The sequence below is a fragment of the Mus caroli genome, unplaced genomic scaffold, assembly GCF_978045245.1.
Source record: "Mus caroli unplaced genomic scaffold, Mus_caroli_1 scaffold_1, whole genome shotgun sequence".
Classification (NCBI taxonomy): Eukaryota; Metazoa; Chordata; class Mammalia; order Rodentia; family Muridae; genus Mus; species Mus caroli.
In genome coordinates this window covers 43315921-43330367 of record NW_028227256.1, presented here as the reverse complement: position 1 = coordinate 43330367, position 14447 = coordinate 43315921, and the positions used below count along the sequence as shown (strand labels likewise).

General features: G+C 39.5%; 1 protein-coding gene across 1 annotated transcript in view; it reads right to left on the bottom strand.

Moving 5' to 3' along the window:
- Positions 1–14447, bottom strand: part of LOC110287785 (dynein axonemal heavy chain 7) — a 280721-nt gene that overhangs the window by 73460 nt on the left and 192814 nt on the right. Inside the window, exons 48-49 of the mRNA XM_085832216.1 lie at positions 9158–9312; positions 3277–3467 (exon numbers count right to left, since the gene is read on the bottom strand). Of these exons, the coding sequence (XP_085688342.1) occupies positions 3277–3467; positions 9158–9312 (346 nt within the window). The remainder of the gene's footprint in view (positions 1–3276; positions 3468–9157; positions 9313–14447) is intronic.

Here is a 14447-nt window from a genome sequence, read left to right as displayed (position 1 = left end):
AAATGGAAGGAAGGCAAGGCAAGGAGGAAGAGGAAGAGTAGAAGGAGGAAATAAAAGGGAGAAAGGGTGAGAAGAAACAGGATGGGAAGTAAGAGGAAGGAAAGAGAGGGAAGAGAATGAGCTGCTGCTTTCTGCTTTCCTAGTCCGCTCCAACCATGCCAAGTCTCAATACAGAAACTGAAGGTCTGACATCCAGTCCTATTCAGCTCAGTATTTATATTAGGTACAATTTAGGTGACCACTAGGTCACAGCATGAGCCACCACTCTTTTCCCTATAGATGAGGTTCAATGTTATTCTTTTTAATCTATAGAACCTTTGGTGGTTCTGCCTGGCTTGTAAACTGGTGCCACTGCCCAGGTACACAGGTTTCCTTTTCTTACAAATGCAAGTATGCAGTGCTGTGACTGATGCTGTGAACCTTATTTCATCTTTGTCTTTTCAGCACAGTGTTTGAGATTTGGCTGCTGTGCAGGGAACATCACATTCCCCTGCCTTTGCTGGCAAGAGACTACTCCCTCTGCAGGGACCTGCCATTTTGTTTTTGTGTGGATAACTGGGGCAGGTATCAAGTGCAAATCAGCTTCCTCTGGTACCCCTAGAAAGATGACTCACTTCTCCCACCCAAACCTGATGCCTGCTTTGTATTAATAGCACCCCATTGTTCTCTTACGCCATCTTCTCAGTGCTCGGCCTCTAGTTGTTAAGGTTTTTTCTTTTACTGTCTATTATAATAGACACTGAGGGCTAAGTGCTAGCCCCAAGACCTGGAGTCTGCATGTAACCCCTGGGATGCTGTTCCTGAGTTAATTATGATTGGTGAATAAAGTTGCTGACAGGCAATAGCTGGGCAGAAGAGACATAGGTGGGGGTCAGGTTTTGCTGGCTTTCAGGAGAGGACCATGAGGAGGGAGGAGAAAGAGGAGGCTGCCATGGAATAAAAGAATAATGTTCAGGAGGGAGGAGGAGCGCTACCATGGGAAAGCTGAGCCAGAAAAAGTGTGGCCATGTGGGCTGGCCAATTGGGGTTAAGAGCAGTCCAGATGGAACCCAATAAGTAGTAAGTGATAATTTGGTATTCTCGATAGGAACCAAGATTCTAACAGCATGGAGAGTAGGCAGTCACCCAGTTATTGTGCTGTCTAAGGCATATTAAAAATATAAACGCTGTGTGTGTTTTTTGCATCCAGGAACATAAATGATCTAAGGTGGGGAAGAAACCACAGGCTGGGATTTTAATATTTTTTACTACATCCAGTGCCACTTTGTACAGTTTATATGGATGCAGTCACAGGTTAGGATGAGGTCTAATCATGAAAAAAAGTCAAAACTGATCCTATTAACAGATTAATCCTGAATGAGGAGCCAGCTCTACAGGGTATACTCATTTTCATGCAAAAACAGTATTAGCAGTATGCCTGGTTTATAACTTTTGTTTTGCTGCGTACAGACAGAAACCTATTCATTGCAAGCCTAATGATGTCAGATCTTTGAAACCAAGATTTTTGCAAATGTAGCCACACACTCACAAAGCATTTAAAATCCTACAGACACAGCACCAAGATTTCATTTTCATTTAGACCCAAAAGGATGTGAGCAGCATGGAACCCTCCCTTGGGTGCTTTTGAAAGCAAAAGGTACAGGAAAGACCCAAAATGTGGGGGTGAGAAGACACATTTAAATATATAAATGAAAGTTAGTAACTACCTCACCAAGCTTCCTAACCCCCATTTAATCAACCCCAGCAATTAAAATAATGGAGCAATAAAACACTCTCGGGATCTTAGGGATTTCTGTGCTGAACCATACACACATCTGCATCCTCCCTGCCGTAGCTTACAACTTCTGTCATAAGCAGTTATTATTCAACCAAGGGCTGTTTGTACTCTCTGTGAGACTCCCCTGTGCTTTCCTGGAAAGTAGAAAGGGGTTTTTCCATACTGCTTATTAATCTTTTTCTTATAACAGCCTTGGGATTTTATTTCCTTGTATTTTATTCTTTTACTCCTTATGTTGAAAAGTCATGCTAATGTTAACATTCATATAAACTCAGTCCACTAGGCCCCATCCAGAGCACTTTATGGAGACTCACTTATTCAGATTTTTACTTCACTCAATGACATAGTAACTTTTATAATGATCATTTACACATGAGGGGTCTGATGCACAGGGACATGGAACAGCATGGCCACGTCTGTGATAGAGCAGTGTTCAAATCCACAAACGTAACTCTGTTAATCTCTTTCCTAATGAGGAGAGAGATACCAAGTGGGTTTTGTTTTGTTTGTTTGTTTTCTTTTTTGTTTGTTTGTTTGTTTGTTTGTTTGGGTTTTTCTTTTGAGTGCTTAAATAACAGTATGTTTAGCTAATTAAAAACAGTGACCACAGCATTTCCATTATGTTTTCAAAACCAAGCTGGACTGTCACATACAAGCATCTAGACCCCATAGCTGTGTTCATTAGTCCATGTGTATACTCTGAGGTTCCAGGACACACTGTGGCCATCACTATGCCTACTTTTCATGGCCCACACATTACACTCACTCTGCACACACTGCTGTGTGCACAGTGTGAAGCCCTTGAGAACAGGTATCATGCTCACCTATCATGGATGGAATGATTGTCCCAACATTATCTGCCATCTGCCATTCAGCAGAGGTACCTGTGTTAAGTTTTCTCAATAAAAAGATCTAAGCACACTGGACAGATTTTTTTTTTCTATATGGAGTTTAACAGATCAGAATGATATGGTAAATAAATGTTATACTCACTCTCAAATGTTGAGTGACAACCAGGCACGAGAATAAGGGAATTAAAATAGACTATGGTAAAGCCCCTAACTCCAGGAGCCTAGCCTTAGATCAATGTTACAGTTATTTTAATTTTTGCATGACATGTTACTTTATCTTTTAAAGGAATTTGTGGTATTAAAAAAATAGAAAACAAAACTGATCATTTTTTTAAATAATTCTGCAAAATCAGAAAGCAGCAGCAGCCTTCCTCTGAGAAAGGATGGAGTCCTGTTTCCAAGTGTCCACTCCAATAAGGAGAATATTATCATCTACTACAAAGCAAGAATGTTGGCACATGACACCTGTAAAATCATCCAAGGATGATCGTGCAGATTAAATTCTGGTGGCTGTTCTTCCCAGCACATAATTTCAGGAAGTAGAGAGGTCAAATTTCAGCTGTCTTAGGAAGACCTGGTCCTCTTATGTCTGAGTAGGAAAATATGATCAGAGATCAGGAGATGTGATAAGAAAACTTAGGTACTGGCCTTCACTGACGTCTCTGGGAGATAGTGCGGGTTCCTCAGCTTGGTCGTGATGTAGAAGCGGAAGTCGGGAGCATACTCAATTGTGGAGTCTCCAAGCCGAATACATGTGCTCCCACCCTGCTTGAAGGTCTGCTTCAACAAAAGAGGCTCTAGAATCGGGTCCAGTTCTTCTCCCACATTTTCTAGCAACACTAAAGGCAGAAAAAATATTCCATCATACTTAAAATATTGACTAAAACATCCAGTGCTCCAGTTCTTTCAACGATCCAGATTGTTTCTGTTCCAGTAGCTACCTACTTGCATCTTCAATGAGTATAGAGAAATTATGTCATAAAAACACTGCCTGCTGTGGGAAGGATCGTGAGGTAGGTCTACATGGTCTCTCCACTTGCTTCTACTTCTACACCTGTTAGCCAAACAGCCTGGCTTGATGGTCTCCACCTGGGACTCACTGTGTCTAGGAACGATGGCTGAGAAAACACAATTTTTGGAACTATTTCAGTGTTCACTGAATTTTTACTACAAAAATAACTCATATCTGGAAACACAGGGAATTATAAAGAAGAAATTGGGCAACTATCTCTAATCAGATTTTCTTCATCTTTCTCTCCTCTGTTAAATAGCTTAGGTTGACATATGTAAATTGATTGAAAATGATACAAAACTTCATATAACATAATTACCTAATGAATAATTCTCAGTTGAAATTTTCTATCAATTTCTCTATACATGCTTAAGATGAAACAAATATCAATTTCTGTCCTAATTATTTTGCATGACATTATAACACAATTATCCTATGTTATTAAAATTAACAAACATATTACTGTTATCTTTTAAACAGTGGTGTGGTTTTGATAGTATTATATTTGGATATTTTTCTATTCTAAAACATAATTATCACTGTAAACAAAACTTAGCATTCAGAATATTTTCTTTCAATGTCATTCTCGAAAGGACCAGAGACAAATGATCCCTAACAGTGTTAAACTCCTAGTGCATTTGCTAAATTAAAGTGTTACACAATGGGGCTTAAATTTCTTACACAGGCAATTCTCAATTCACGTACCTGGTAAGTGTCCCTTGAAGGAATGAGGATAATCTCAGCTGGAAAGAGTGGCCTCAGGATTGAGGGACTGGTAGATGTTTTCACTACACATGCAGACATATTCTTCCCTTCCCTGGTTACTTATGGCTGAATAAATTTCTACAACTACCTTCCTACCCATTCCTTCACTGCTGGGATCTTGGCCAACAGAAACACAGAAGGTAACTTTTAAGAACTCATTTTCACTTTCTTCTCAGTTATCTTTATAGTTAAAAAATTAATATACCATAATGAATAACTATGCTAATTTTCCACTGTCTAAGTTATTCTTTTCCCACCATTATTAATGATGCTGTGAATATTGTTTTTCCTAAAAGTCTGTTCCTGATTCTGTACATGCTGGTCCTAGAAGTGAATGCACAGCCAATTTTTTGAGACACTTTAAGTCACATTACAAACTACTTTCCTGAAAAGCTGTGAGACAGGGCTGCAGGAAGACACTCACTTTACTGCTGATAGACTTATCTGTAAAACGCTTGATACAAAGCAAGGGAGGGGAATGCCAACAGTCAAGATAGGAAAACTCGGGAAGGTCTAGATAAGATGCTATCTCTCCCCATTTCAATGGAGAGTGTCAATGATCTTTGTAGATTAACTTCTTCTCAGCCGTGTTTAATTATCATACTATATATACTTTATTGATTGATACAGTAAATGCAGGTACACCTAGACTTTCCACATCATCAGTTGTAAAAAATTTTAAATAACAAACTGTTTAATTTTTTTTTTCTTAAAGTGAGTCTTATTTTAAAACTCAATACAACAAAAGAAGAGGGAGACATGGCTCTTGTTGAAGCAGAGGCAGGGGGATGAGGTTGGCAAAACCTTCTGTCTCCACCCAGGCTACATGTGAAGAATAAGGGATTTAAAGTCCTGAATACTTTTTAAATACCCTGAATAGGCCAGTATCTAAAGATAACTTCTCAAGCAGAAGGAGCTTTAACCACTTATGTTTTCAAATTTTGCTTTCTTCTTCTTCTTCTTCTTCTTCTTCTTCTTCTTCTTCTTCTTCTTCTTCTTCTTCTTCTTCTTCTTCTTCTTCTTTCCTCCTCCTCCTCCTCCCCCCTCCCCCTTCCCTTCTTGTCCTTCTCTTCTTTCTTCTCCCTCTCTTCTTTCTGTCCTCTTCTTCTCCCTCTCTTCTTCTTCTCCCTCTTCTTTCTTCTCCCACTCTTCTTTCTTCTCCCTCTCCTCTTCTTCTCCCTCTCTTCTCTTCTTCTCCCTCCTCTCCCTCTCCCCCTTCCCCTCCCCTCCCTTTCCCCCTCCCTGTCTCTCTCCCCCTCCCCCCCTCTACCCTCTCCCTCCCCCTCCATTTTCCCCTCCCTCTCCCTCTCCCTCTCCCACTCTCTCTCTCCCTCCCTCCCTCTCCCCCTCTTCTCTCCCTCTCTCCCTCCCCCTCTCCCTCTCCTTCTTCTTCCTTCCCCTTCTTCCCCTTCCCCTTCTTCTTCTTCCTTCTTCTTCTTCCTTCTTCTTCTTCTTCTTCTTCTTCCTTCTTCTTCTTCCTCCTTCTTCCTCCTCCTTCTTCCTCCTCCTTCTTCTTCCTCCTTCCTCCTCCTTCCTCCTCCTTCTTCTTCCTCCTTCCTCCTCCTTCTTCCTCCTCCTTCCTTCTTCTTCCTTCTTCCTCTTCCTTCTTCTTCCTCCTCCTTCCTCCTCCTCCTCCTCCTCCTCCTTCTTTTTTGGTTTGGTTTTTTCAAGACAGGTTTTCTCTGTATAGCCCTCACTGGCCTCGAAGTCAGAAATCTGCCTGCCTCTCCCTCCCAAGTGCTGGGATTAAAGGTGTGAGGCACCACAGACTGACTTCAAATGCCTTCTTAATAAATGACATGGTAAGAGCTACAGTGCGATTCCAACTTTTGTTGATAAAACACTGAACCATATTTAAGTCCGGTGCACAGCATATAAGAAACATCTTTAAGGGTTTGTCAATGTTGCTCACCCCACATTGTACACTGTGACCTGCAGTCCTCTGTTCTCTCCTGTTGCATCGCACTGATGGATGTTTAAGATACATTCCAAAAGTAGTCTTTCTCTCCCATGATTAGGGTGCATAATTTCAAAAGCATTAGATAGTTCACCTCTATTACCTGCTCTATAATTATGAAATTTAAACATCAAAATCTATAACCGAGATTCAAAAAAACATCAAGAATGACAAGCAGATGGTAGACACTCTGTTTTACTTTTATCATACCAAACATTTTAATATTTAAATTAAATAATTTCAGTTGCTTGAAGAACTTAAAGTGTCAATTCTGTCTAGAAATTCTCCCTGGGAATTTCTGAATTCACACAGAGCATCACCTATGGCTTTCTCATTATGTTTTAAGATATTATAAGTGAGCCACTTATCACATTCTTAAAGAATGTGATAAAGCCCCGGATGTGATCCTCAGTAATTGAAAAAGCCAACACAAGCTATACCACTGACAAAACCCAATGGACTGAGCAGTCATCTAACACTAATTATATAATAAATAATAAGTAATTTCTCCCTCACATTACACAGCTAATGTGCAAGTGAGGAAACTGAGTCATTGAACTAAACACTGAATGGCAAAGGCAGAGACTCTGGATCCAGAACTAAGGGGCCAACCCAGAATACCACTCTGGTCCTTATGTAGGAGAAACTCAGTTCACTAGTCCTCCTGTGAGGGATCCTCACTTTCTGTCTTTATTATGTTAATAAATGAATGATTCTAAAATCACACAAGCAATATATATTGAAAGAGGAAAATTACTGACCACCAGAACTCTCACCCCAGAGTCCTACCCCTCCCAACTGAAGACTGCTCCAGGAACATTTTTGAGATAGAGGCTTCTTGGAGCAACCTCAGGAACATTTTTGAGATAAGGGTGTGAGTAAAAACCTCAGTTCCAATGAATCAAGTACATGGCCAAAGTGTGGGATGCGGTTGCGAAAAGCACTTTGGAAAAACCCTTGGCTGAATCTCTTAAGTGACGTAAACCTGTATTTTCCCTGCCCTGCTCCCCCCTTGCCTCCTTCCTATAAAAGCTTGTGAAAAGTTTGGGCCGGGGGTCGAATCTCCTCTACACCATGCTGGGTGTATGGGTTTCGACCCCAGAGCTCTAGTTCATGTATTTGCTTGCTGTTGCTTTATAGGGCTCTGGTTTATGTGCTTTTTATGTGCTTTCTTGTTGCTGCTGTATTAAATCTTACTCTCTACATCTTAAGTTTAGTCTCAGTGTCTTCTTGGGTGCGCGGCTGTCCCGAGGCTTGAGTGGGTGTCTCCCTTTGGGAGTCCTGGAGTCTTTCAATATGAAGAGTAGAGATTATGGCTCCCTTTTTGTGTAGCTCCTACATCACCACGATACAAGTTGTTCTATGTCATACTGAAGTAACTATAAATAATGTACTGTACACTGTTGTAAAAAGTTAGAAGAACTTTGAATTTTTTTACCATATAAAATGATGTTTGAGGATATAAATATGTTTTCCAAGATTTGATAGAATGTATGTGTATGAACATTGCATGGCATAGTATAATTGTGTACATTTATGTGTCAATTTAATGTGAATTTAAAATAGTTTAAAATTCAAAAATAGCACAGAAAGAAATATCACATGTGTGTTTGCATGTCTGTGGACAAAGTCTTAAAAATATATTTAGAGTTTTTTCATTTCATGCTTACACTAAAATCCTACAATTATAATTAAAACTTGAAAGCAAGCTTATTACTAACAAATAAACATCGATGGTATGGGACTGCCAGCATGCTTGTTATGTCTGTTGGAGCTATACAGCTCTTACAGCAGAGGGACCTGAGGAACTTCTTCTGGAGCCACATATGCTATGGTTTCATAAGTGCTGGTCTTTATTTGGCTCAGTTTGATAAGTTACACAGATTTAAAATAGGACCCAATTAGTGCAGACTGCAAGCATGATGCATTTTGTTTTGGCAAGTGTGCCACCTGCACAAGACCTTGATTTAAGACAATTCTTGTCATTTTTCTAATCTCTCCATTGCAAATGCCAGATGATAGTTAGACACGCAAAATCTGCTCAAATTCCCTGGCACTTTTGTAGCATAATTCAAGAAGAAACAGAAAATGAAACTAAGCCGGGCGGTGGTGGCGCACGCCTTTAATCCCAGCACTCGGGAGGCAGAGGCAGGTGGATTTCTGAGTTCGAGGCCAGCCTGGTCTACAGAGGGAGTTCCAGGACAGCCAGGGCTACAAAGAGAAACCCTGTATCGAAAAACCAAAAAAAAAAAAAAAAAAAAAAAAAAAAAAGAAAATGAAACTAACTGTTGTATTCAAGTATGCTTGGCATAGCAAAATCGAGTAGGCACTTAAACTGTAGAAGATTAATAATGAAAACTGAAGAAAAGCAGGTAGATAAAAATTAAAACAGCCAACCTAGAGGCATCTCCACAACTGCACTTTGTAACTCCCTGTCTTCTAGAGGTTTACTGTCTGGGAGGTCCTCGTTTGATTATAATAAGTAATGAGAGTTCAGCCAGGTCATCACTTAATAAGCCAGGTGGAGGTGGGACACACCTTTAACCCCAACACTCAGGAGGCAGAAGAGGGTAGATCTTCGAGTTCAAGGCCAGCCTGCTCTACAGTTCTAGGACAAGAGTTCTAGGATGGCCAGAGCTACACAGAAAAACCCTGTCTTCAAAAAGCCACAAAAAATACCCAAAAAACAAAACAGCAAGCCTGACACAGATGTTTTCAAAACAGTTACAAAGTGTGTGCTTATTGTGCTCTGTCTGGGCATTTCCACACCTGCACTTGTTACTCATCTTACATACCAGGAGTTCCAAACTGGATACAGTTTTCCAGAGTCCTAACATAGTCAGGGTCACTTAGTTTAATGAGCTGAAGGCTATTGGTTTTCTCCATGTTCTTGATCCACTTATTAGCCTGACCTTGAGGGTCTATCATCAGAGGCCACCGCCTTGCATTCCTGAAACAGAGAAGAGAGATAATTCTGGTTGGACCATAATTAGTCTCACATGACTGCACTAGTCGGTCTCAGATGACTCTAAGTTTAGCCTTTGTTAGGAATATTTTACTCCTCCACGTGATGGAAAATGATGTTCTTGACGGAGGCACATTTAGTCTGAGCAAACTAATAGAAAAACTCCCAAGGCCATTTCACAAAGTTGAAAATGAATCGTTTAACTCCTTTTGGAATATTACAGTCTCTAAATTTTAAATTACACGCTATATAATACATTCAGTTCTTGTAAAATATGCTCCAATGAGACTCTACTTTCTACCTAGGTTTGTTATCAATTAATCCTTTGACCTGACCAGCTTAGTTCATTTCCTTAGCTTCTGTGTGTTTCTGTGTGTTGATGTTTGTACAAGAGAAAAAAATTGATTCATTCCTAGTCTGTCTCTCTCTCCCTGCCACATCTCCCTCTTCCCCCTCAAGTCTCCCTCCTCCCATATCCCTCTCCCCTGTCATTTCCCTCTCCATCCCCTCTCCTTCCATCTCCCTCTCTCTCCCCTTCATCTTCCTCTCTCTCCTCCCATCTTATCCTTCATCCATTTCTTTCCCTCTCCCTTTAGTAGAGTTATAATGATCTAATAAAAATGAACAGCATAGCTTTCTATCATCAAACTTCTATAGTAGTTGTCAACACTGTAGTATTATAACCATGGACCCATCTTTGTTTCAAACACTTAATGTCATCTATGTAGCTCATTGTATACTTGCCTTGTGATTGTGAGCTTCCTAAGTACAGAAATGAACTTGCTGAAGGTCAACATTCATTCCATGAGAAAAGTCTACCTACTGATTTATTCCCATTGAAAAATGTCAAAAGCAAGAGCAACAGCCATCAGGACTCACCTTATATGTAGAAACGGGGAATCAGAAGTTATCCAGTATCTGACACATTTTTGAGAGATGTAGTCATATAGCTTTCTGTTTTGTGTGAAATGTAATCAGTGCTTGGTGCTTTAATAAATACTGGTCAGAACTGTGACCAATGTCTTTTAAGAGAAAGCACAGAAACTTCATGCAGAACGGGAAGGGCAGTAGGGGAAAATGGAAGAGGATTGAGGGGAAGAAAATAGGAATGGAATAGGACAGTATTAAATTTATTCTTATAATAATATGAATCTAGAATGTCAGGATAATTTATTTCTCAAAATTGAAAGTAATCAGACCAAAGATTAGTATGATATCTTAGATACAAGTAATAAGAAGAGAACTGTATGCTTCAGAAAATGAATGGATATGAAAGTAAATTGTAAAGAAATAAGATTTTATCTATGTAAAGATTTTCAGATTGTCACATTTTGGAAATATTTTTAAGTTTGGAGAAATGTGTGTTAAGTGGCATTTAGACTTCTCCAGAGAAGCTGTGCAACTTCCTCATTGTTCGGCTGTACCCTCTCCAGTTATTTTCGCCATGATAACCAGGTTCATGCTGTTTCTTTGTCCAAAATGTACTTCTTCCCAATCTTTTCATGTCTAAATTCTACTCATGTTTCAAGGTCAGCTCAAAAGCTATGTAGACCACAAAGCCTTTCCAGATCTCTTTTCTCTTGGAATCTCTCTAGCAATTCATCCTCATTATATTTATGATACACTCACAGAATGGTGATATACTATTACAGAAGTTCTATGATTTCTTTTTTTTTTTTGTAATTAGATATTTTCTTTATTTACATTTCAAATGTTACCCCCTTTCCTAGTTTCCCCTCTGAAAATTTCACTATCCCCACCCACCTCTCCCTGCTCCCCAACCCATCCACTCTTATTCCCAGTCCTGGCATTCCCCTATACTGGGGCATAGAACCTTCACAGGACCAAGGGCCTCTCCTCCCATTGATGACAGACTAGGCCATTCTCATCTACATATACAGTTATAACCACAAGTTCCACCATGTGTTTTCTTTGATTGGTGGTTTATTTCAAAGGAGTTCAGGGGGTACTGGTTAGTTCATATTGATGTTCCTCCTATGGGGCTTCAGACCTCTTCAGCTCTTTGGGTACTTTCTCTAGCTCCTTCATTGGGGACCTTGTGCTCCATCCAATGGATGAGTGTAAGTATCCACTTCTATATTTGCCAGGTACTGGCAGAGGCCCTCAGGAGACAGCTATATCAGGCTCCTGTCAGCAGGCTCTTGTTGGCATCTGCCATAGTGTCTGGGTTTTGTGGTTGTTTATGGGATGGATCCCCAAGTGGGGCAGTCTCTGGATAGTCATTCCTCCACTCTCTGCTCTGAACTTAGTCTCTGTAACTCCTTCCATGGGTATTTTGTTCCCACTTCTAGGAAGGATTCTGAGCTTTTGGGCTAATATACACTTATCAGTGAGTGCATATCATGTGAGTTCTTTCTCGAATGGGTTACCTCACTCAAGATGATATCCTCCAGATCCATCCATTTGTCTAAGAAATTTATGAATTCATTGTTTATAATAGCTGAGTAGTACTCCATTGTGTAAATGTACCACATTTTCTGTATCCATTCCTCTGTTGAGGAACATCTGGGTTCTTTCCAGCTTCTGGCTATTATAAATAAGGCTGCTGTGAACATAGTGGAGCATGTGTCCTTATTACAAGTTGGAGCATCATCTGGGTATATGCCCAGGAGTGGTATTGCTGGATCTTCTAGTAGAACTATGTCCAGTATTCTGAGGAACCAGCAAAATGATTCGCAGAGTGGTTGTACAAGCTTGCAGTCCCACCAAAAATGGAAGAGTGTTTCTCTTTCTCCACATCCTCACCAGCATCTGCTGTCACCTAAATTTTTGATCTTAGCCATTCTGAATGGTGTGAGGTAGAATCTCAGGGTTGTTTTGATTTGTATTTCCCTGATGATTAAGGATGTTGTACATTTTTTTTTTTAGGTGCTTCTCAGCCATTTGGTATTTTTCAGTTTGAGAATTCTCTATTTAGCTCTATACCCCATTTTTTAATAGGGTTATTTGGTTTTCTGGAGCCAACTTCTGAGTTCTTTATATATATTGGATATTAGCCCCCCTATATGATTTAGGATTGGTAAAGATTTTTTCCCAATGTGATACTTCCCTTTTGGTCTTATTGACAGTGACCTTTGCCCTGTGCCCATATCTTCGAGGCTCTTCCTCACTTTCTCCTCTATAAGTTTCACTCTCTCTGGTTTTATGTGGAGTTCTTTCATCCACTTAGATTTAAGCTTTGTACAAGTAGATAAGAATGGATCAAATCGAATTCTTCTACTCACTAACCTCCAGTTGAGCCACACCATTTGTTGAAGATGCTGTCTTCTTTCCACTGGATAGTTTTAGCTCCTTTGTCAAAGATCAAGTGGCCAAAAGTGTGTGGGTTCATTTCTGGGTCTTCAGTTCTGTTCCACTGATCTACCTATCTGTCACTGTATCAGTACCATGCTGTTATTTATCACAATTGCTCTGTAGTACAGCTTGAGGTCAGGTATGGTGATTCCACCAGAGGTTCTTTCATTGTTGAGAATAGTTTTTGCTATCCTAGGAGTTTTGTTATTCCAGATGAATTTGCAAATTGCCCTTTCTAACTCTATGAAGAAATTAGTTGGAATTTTGATGGGGGTTGCATTGAATTTGTAGATTGCTTTCAGCAAGATAGCTATATTTACTATATTAATCCTGCCAATTCATGAGCATGGGAGATCTTCCATCTTCTGAGATCTTCTTCGATCTCTTTCTTCAGAGACTTGAAGTTCTTATCATACAGATTGTTCACTTCTTTGTTAGATTCACACCAAGGTATTTTATATTATTTGTGACTATTGTGAAGGGTGTTGTTTCCCTAATTTCTTTTTCATTCTGTGTATCCTTTGTGTTGAGAAAGGCCACTGATGTGTTTGAGTTAATTTTATATCCAGCTACTTCACTGAAGCTGTTTATCAGGTTTAGGAGTTCTCTGGTGGAATTTTGGCATCACTTAAGTGTATTATCATCTGCAAATAGTGATATTTTGACTTCTTCCTTTCCAGTTTGTATCCCCTTGATCTCCTTTTGTTGTTGAATTGCTCTGGCTAGGACTTCAATTACTATATTAAATAGGTAGGAGAGAATGGGCAGCCTTGTGTAATCCCTGATTTTAGTGGGATTGCTTCCAGTTTCTCACCATTTAGTTTGATGTTGACTACTGGTTTGCTGTAGATTGCTTTTATCATGGTTAGGTATGGGCCTTGAATTCCTGATCTTTCCAAGACTTTTATCGTGAAGTGGTGTTAGACTTTGGCAAATGGTTTCTCAGCATCTAATGAGATGATCATGTGGTTTTTGTCTTTGAGTTTGTTTATATAGTGAATTACATTGATGAATTTCCATATTTTGAAACATCCTTGCATCCCTGGGATGAACCCAAGTTGATCATGATGGATGTTCGTTTTGATGTGTTCTTGGATTCGGTTTGTGAGAATTTTATTGAGTATTTTTGAAATCGATATTCATAAGGGAAATTTGTCTAAAGTTCTCTTTTTTGTTGAGTATTTGGGTGGTTTGCATATCAGAATTGTGGCTTCATAGAATGAATTGGGTAGAGTACCTTTTGTTTCTATTTTGTGGAAGAATTTGAGGAGTACTGGAACTAGGTCCTCCTTGAAGGTCTGATAGAACTTTGCACTAAACCCATCTGATCCTGGGCTTTTTTGCTTGGGAGACTATTAACAGAAACAGTCGTTTCTATTTCTTTAGGGGATATGAAACTGTTTAGATCTTTAATCTGATCCTGATTTAACTTTGGTACCAGGTTATCTGTCTAGAAATTTGTCCATTTCATCCACGTTTTCCAGCTTTGTTGACCTTAGCCTTTTTGTAGTAGGATCTGATGAGGTTTTGGATTTCCTCAGATTCTTTTGTTATACCTCCCTTTTCATTTCTGATTTTGTTAATTAGGATACTGTCCCTGTACCTTCTAGTTAGTCTGGCTAGGGGTATATCTATCTTGTTGATTTTTCTCAAAGAAACAACTCCTGGTTTGGTTGATTATTTAGATCGTTTTGTTTCCACTTGGTTGATTTCAGCCCTGAGTTTAAATAGAAATAATCTTCTATTTCCTCTTTGATGAATTTGCTTCCTTTTGTTCTAGAGCTTTTAGGTGTGCTTTTAAACTG